Genomic DNA, 6,860 nt, shown 5'->3' with positions numbered 1-6,860 from the left:
TTTCAGCCGCCACCACAAAACAGGCTAAGGGACTCAAACTCAGTGTTTAAAAAAGACGGGAGAGAGGCTTTTCTATAGATAAGATGATTTGATTTTTCAAATGTTCATGAGTGACAGTATAAATACGGAGTAAATTAACACAGGCAGCATGGAGGAATAAATCAAAAAATAAAGGGAAGGCTCTCGTCAGCAAAAGCTGCCTTCCAGCTACATGGAAAAACACTCTAGTGCACCGAGTAAATAAATAATAAAAGGATATGGAAACAGTACACCTTGAAAACTCTTGTGCCTTCTCTGTTCTCCTGGGCAGAAGCAGTGCTGACAGGTTTGTGCTACCTGCGTTACAGACCCAGCTAGCGTTTATTTACCTAATAACACTTCAGGACTTTTCAAAGAATCAGAGAGAACATTTCAAAGAACTGAAGCCGATCTCTGGATTTATGAGTATGTATACCTGACCTTACCCCCATGGTCCCGTATTAACTCCGAAGACAACATATCCTGATCCCCGAATTAGAGAAAAGCTAGGAGTGAGAATTTTCAGGGGCTCAGACTCTACCCTTTTTCTCCCCCTCCCATAGGAAGGCTCTTGGGAACATACTCACAAGGAAAACTGAAACAATGCATGGTGATTTTCATGCTCACCACGCCTAGTCTCTTTTGTTTGAGAACACTTTAATACATCCAGGTTCTATCTGTCCCACAATTACAGCCATAATCTTGCTTGCTTGCGTGTTTCCCTATTTTCTCTTAAACAGAGGCTACACTACCGTAAGAAGCCACTTGTGCAACAAGTGTTTACAGAATAAAACACCAATGTTTACTTGAATAAGAAAACAAAAAGCAAACTAAAAGAAGGAAACAGGGTGGTGCCTGTGGCTCAAGGAGTAGGACGCTGGCCCCATATACCAGAGGTGGCGGGTTCAAATCCAACCCGGGCCAAAAACACTGCAACAAAAAAAGAAGAAGGAAACAATAATAATCCAGGACCACAGAATTTCCAGGTCAGAGGGGGCTTTAGTAAATAAGAAACAGGTTAAAGGACTTGTATGCCCTAAGGAAGACAGCTGGTAGCAAAGACGTGTCTAGAATTGCTGTCATTTCTGCAGCGACCAGAAAGAGCAATTCTCGTATCTTAAGCCGAACTTACTGCACCTAACTACACAGCCTCATGCCGTGGTGTGTCCGAAAACCTAAGGCGATCCCCAGCCTGAGGTGCCAGATTCTTTCTGAGGCTTGGAATTATTGGATTATTTGACTTATTTGATGAACATGTCTTCTCCACCGGCCTGTAAATTGAACAAGGCCAGTCAGATTTCTCTGTGGGGCTGAGCAGCCTAAGAAAGGAATCAAGTCAATTCTTGGATGTTAGCTCTTCACAGGACAGGCCCTAGGATTTGCCGATACTCACTTTAGCATGGTTTGACTTCCCTTCCTTCTTCCCTGATGGCAGAGAAATGGTCAATGTTATCCCATTTTATAGATGAGAAAGCCAACAGTCAGTTTCTTTCTCAAGACTGTGAACTTGAAACTATTTGGTGACCAGGACTGCCTTTATGTAAGTTAATTCAACATCCCACATATGGCAAAATGTCACTAACGAAGGATTCCTAGTATTCTTAGCAGTGGTAGGTGAAGGACACAGAACACAGACTATTCGATTTTTAGCTCATAGCACCAACCTGCAGAACAGAACTCCTCAAAGTATGTTCATTAAAACTCCTAATGATGTACACGTTCATTAGAAAAGGCAGAAGAAGCCATTTCACCATTCCACTAAGAAGAAATCCAAATAAATGAGGGGCATCTGTTCAAGGTAATACGGTCAGCAAAAGGAATGTGCAGTTGTGTACTGACATGAAACTATGCATCTCTAAGGGGCATTTTTTTTTTTTTGAGACAGTGTTTTACTTTGTCACCCTCAGTAGCGTGCCATGGGTCACAGCTCAAAGCAACCTCAAACTCTTGGGCTCAGGCAATTCTCTTACCTCAGCCTCCCAAGTAGCTGGGACTACAGGCACCCACCACACCCAGCTATTTTAGAGATGAGGTCTCACTCTGGCTCAGGCTGGTCTCAATTCCTGAGCTCAAACAATCCACCGGCCTCAGCCTCCCAGAGTGCTGGTATTACAGGCATGAGCCACTGCACCCGGCCTCTAAGAGGCATTATTAAATGGAAAAAGCAAGATGCAGAATATATCCTATCACTTATATGAAATTAGTTTTAAGACTACATTCCTTTTATCTATTTATTTTTTTGAGACAGAGTCTCACTCTATTGCCCAGGCTAGAGTGCCATGGCATCAGCCTAGCTCATAGCAACCTCAAACTCCTGGATTCAAGTCATCCTCTTGCCTCCGCCTCCCAAGTAGCTGGGACTATGGGCTCAGGGCCCAAGGTCAGCTAATTTTTCTATTTTTAGAGACAGGGGACTCACTTTGCTCAGACTTGTCTCAAACTCACTCCTGAGCTCAAGCGATCCTCTGGCCTCAGCCTCCCAGAGTGCTGGGATTATAGGCATGAGCCTGCACCTAGCTCTCTTAACACTACATTCACTTTATTTTTGCATGTATTGCCTACCTCTGGAAGGCTCACCTAGAAAGATGGGAATAGGCTCGGCACCTGTGGCTCAAGCAGCTAAGGCGCCAGCCACATACACCTGAGCTGGCAGGTTCAAATCCAGCCCGGCCCCCCAAACAACATACGTTAGGTGCAACCAAAAAATGGCCAGGCGTTGTGGCGGGCGCCTGTAGTCCCAGCTACTTGGGAGGCAGAGGCAGGAGACTCACTTGAACCCAGGAGTTGGAGGTTGCTGTGAGCTGTGATGCCACAGCACTCTACCCAGGGCTACAGCTTGAGGCTCTGTCTCAAAAAAAAAGAAAGAAAGAAAGATGGTAATAGAGCCTTAAAAGAGAGGCCCTGGGAGGCTAGAGGAAAGGAGGCAAAGATGTGAGAGGAAAACTTAATTTTCACTATATATCCTTCCTTTTGTACTTTGAATTTTAACTACGTGAATATATTACTAAAAACATTAACTAATAGAGCTGGGTGCGGTGGCACATACTTATACTCCCAACTACTCAGGAGGTTGAGGTGGAGAGGATCACTTGAGCCCAGGAGTTCAAGTCCAGCCTGGGCAATATAGCAAGACCCCCTCTCTAAAAAATAAATAAACAAACTTAAAAAGCCTTGGGGGGAAACTTTACCAATGTTTTTCTAAGTGTCTCAGCACCTGTGTATTCTTCATGATGAAAGCAGCCCCTTAAAAATGCTGCCTCCTTAGGGCCAGCGCAGCAGCTCATGCCTATAATCCTAGCACTCTGGGAGGCTGAGGTTGGTGGATTGCCTGAGCTCACAGGTTCGAGACAAGCCTGAGCCAGAGTGAGACACCTGTCTCTAAAAGTAACTGGACATTGTGGCAGGTACCTTTAGTCCCAGCCACTCGGGAGGCTGAGGCAAGAGAATCACTTGAGCCCAACAGTTTAAGGTTGCTGTGAGCTATGATGCCATGGCACTCTATCAAGGGTGATAAAGTAAGACTCTGCCTCAAAAAAAAAAAAAAATGCAGCCTCCAGCAAACAAAACAATGTGAGGTCCCATGGACCCAACACCCACAGACAGGCCAACCTGCTCTTTCCGCTGACTGCTGAAACCAGGTTCAAACAAATCCATAATTTGGTTCTGCCAAAGCCAGAACACTGTGTCCTCTGACAACAATGTCAAATTCTCACTTGTATGGAGTAAATAAGAAATAGTTTACCTTTCAGCAAAGGTGTCGAGTTTCCCCAACTCATCAGAGAGGCCAACCAGGGAATCCAAGGTCCCCACCTAGACAGATCATAAAAAAGTGAGAGGCTTATGTGCTTTCTACCAGAGTGTGGTGCCATTTCAATAGCAGCGCTAAGACCCTGTCACCTCTTCTTGAATTAGTTGCCCCTGGTCAATGGCAAACTAGAAAGTGGGAAGAACTCCTAATAGAAATCAGTGGATTTGGGAGGAAGTGTTTTGTTTTTGTGGGGGGGGTTTGTTGTTATTGTTGTTCAGTTTTGTTTTTTTTTTTTTTGGAGACAGAGTCTCATTATGTCACCCTCGGTAGAGTGCTATGGCATCATAGCTCACAGCAACCTCAAACTCGTGGGCTTAAGCTACTGAGTAGCTGTGACTACAGGTGCCCACCACAATGCCCGGCTATTTCTTGTTGCAGTTGTCATTGTTGTTTAGCTGGCCCAGACAGGTTCAAAGCCACCAGCCTCAGTGTATGTGGCTGGCACCGTAACCACTGTGCTATGGGCGCTGAGCTTGTTGTTCTTTTTGCGGGGAGCGGGGTGGGGGTGGGGGGCTGGAGACAACAGAATAAACTATGATATTTTTAATCACAGGAAGGAGTGACTATAATGTCATGATCTGACCTTAGCTCGTTTTCCTCTTAGAATGACAATCTTTCAGCCACATGGTTAAGCCCTCTAAGGAAGAGATGCAGCAGGAAGCATGTTTGAGATGTTATTCCCCAAAGCCTTTCCTCTCCGAGTCATTCCCACCAATGCCCTTGTCTGTTCTTTGCTGTCATTAACTGATCTTCCTGGAGAAAGGGACAGTTTTCCTCCCATTTCATCCTTCATAGAGGGCCTTTTTCTTTTCAGATTACTTATGTTCTATTTCTTAGTGCGGAAATTATTACAATGTTCAAAAATCGTATTTAAAGGTCTTTTCAGAGAATCAGAAAGAAAAGATTTGCTATCGAGTGATATCACCAATAGACCATCAAAAGTAACCAGGAAATGATGAAGCCTGGAGGTTTCTACTAAGTGAAGTTGCTTCTTTTCAAGCAACTTAATTGTAAGGAACTTTTGGCAGGGGCCAAGTCTTTTTCTTTTTTTAATCTTTGTACCCTCTGGAGTCGTGCACATGGGAAATGATAAGTGGATACAGAAGTTGCACACCTCCACAGTGTCTGTCCCTGGACAGAGCCGGGCTCTAAAAAAGCAGCAAGATGTGGGATCAGGGCCCACCACTGCCACTTATCAGCTCAACAACCCTAATAACCACTTAGCCTCTCTTAGCCTGTTCTGTGGGATTTGTAAAGCTTCCAGATCATGTGTCTAAAGTACCTGGCCACCAGCATGTTGCTCAATAAATACTAGTAAATGGGGCAACAGCATCTCCAACTATGGTAGCTGGTTGGGTCGCCCTTTTGACAGAGGGACACAGTGAGATTTGAAAGAGGATTCTGGCAGTTTTCTCAAAGAGTGGACTCTGGGCATTTAGCACCCTTTTGCCAGCATTAGCACCCATGCAGTCAGAGATGATCAGGGTTATACTTCACTTTAGCATCTTCTTCTCTGGGGAAACCTACAGTCTTAGGAAGCATCACCAAAAAAGTCCAGTCTTCTTGCATTTGAACTCTGCTCTCCACTCCAAGACCCCTCAGATGCCCAGCACAACCCAAAACTCCTGAAGCCACTGAATCCCCTTCCCTTCCCTCCAGCAGAAACTGCCCCAAGGGCAAGAGTCCAATTAAGGCTGAAGACTTCTAAGCCAGCACACCTAACTACCGTGTTTTCCCTCAAATAAGACACTGTCTTATATTTATTTTTTCTCAAGAAGACACACTAGGGCTTATTTTCAGGGGATGTCCATGCCGAAATGCATGGCGTGGCTATGCGTAGCCATGCTCATCACTAAGTCTTATTATCGGGGTAGGGCTTATATTTAACAAATGCATAGAAATCCTGCTAGGGCTTATTTTGGGGGTAGGTCATATTTTTGGGCAAAGACGGTATGTCCTCCATCTTCTTAGATGTTATCCTCCCTGGAAGAAACTGAGAACAATTCATGAGGACCTGAGTGCATGTAATGCCCTTCCCACCTTTGAAGCATTAGACACTGATACCCACAACCTTCTTCCCTGTTCATTCTTTCCTATGGCTCCAAGTACACAGGAGGTACCATACACAATTTGGGGCTCTGTCTCAAAGTCCCATCAAGACCACCAACTCCCCTGTCTATCCTCAACCTCAGGCTTGTCCGCAGCATTCTGCCTTTGGGCTGTTATTTCCTCCTTGGCTTCCTGGGGCAGCAACCTCTGTCTCCTCATCCCTCTCCCCCACCCACCCTTCAGCTTCTTCCTCTCCCAGGAATGTTACCTTGAAGTCAGGAATAGCGAATTTGGTATTGTAAGACAGGTTGGACTTGGAGGTTACAGTGTTCATCCTCTCCAGAGCTTGTAAATTTTCCTTGTCGCCAGGGGCAGAAATTAACCAAAACTCTGACATGCTTCCAGTCTTCTCTTATCCAGTTACTGACCAGAACCCACACAAACATACACAAACAGAAACAGGAGGAGAGATGTGTCAGACTTCCCTGCTTCACCACTCCCTCAGTATTAATCCTTTCTAGGATCCGTCACTTCTCTCTTCTCTCTCTCTTTATTTCTTGCCTCTTTGACCTCCCAGTTCAGGCCCTAGAGCTCCAAGGACACCAGTCTGTGCTTATCTTAGCATGGGAAGCCCTCAGGTCTTCCCGAGACTCCAAAGGTCCTCCACCCGTAGGGAGATTTCTGACTGGTTTTAAGGAGCAGGAGGAGAGGGTTCCTTTCATGCTGGGCTCTGACAACCACTACCCAACATCATAAAATAGAATGACTTGGACGCCATTCTTCCTTCCACATGGCATCTTCCAGGATGCTGGTTAAGGTGGAGGAAGGAATGAGACCAGATAAGGATTCCATAACAGGCCACTAGGGCAACCCCCAGATCCAACTGGCCAGCCTTAAGATTAGTATTTGTTTTTAAAATAGACTTTAAGGCTCGGCGCCTATAGCTCAACCGGCTAAGGCGCCAGCCACGTACACCTAAGGTGGC

General features: G+C 45.4%; 1 protein-coding gene across 2 annotated transcripts in view; it reads right to left on the bottom strand.

The window, feature by feature from the left end:
- Positions 1–6,272, bottom strand: part of ATP6V1C2 (ATPase H+ transporting V1 subunit C2) — a 59,934-nt gene extending 53,662 nt beyond the window's left edge. For both annotated transcript variants that reach the window (XM_003787393.3, XM_003787392.3), the window contains exons 1-2: positions 6,144–6,272; positions 3,761–3,828 (exon numbers count right to left, since the gene is read on the bottom strand). In XM_003787393.3, coding sequence (XP_003787441.1) covers positions 3,761–3,828; positions 6,144–6,272 — 197 coding nt within the window. The remainder of the gene's footprint in view (positions 1–3,760; positions 3,829–6,143) is intronic.
- Positions 6,273–6,860: the final 588 nt, after the last annotated feature.

Source organism: Otolemur garnettii, unplaced genomic scaffold (assembly GCF_000181295.1).
Source record: "Otolemur garnettii isolate 467f Iridium unplaced genomic scaffold, OtoGar3 scaffold00022, whole genome shotgun sequence".
In the NCBI taxonomy this organism is placed as follows: domain Eukaryota; kingdom Metazoa; phylum Chordata; class Mammalia; order Primates; family Galagidae; genus Otolemur; species Otolemur garnettii.
This window is presented reverse-complemented; position numbering and strand designations above follow the sequence as displayed.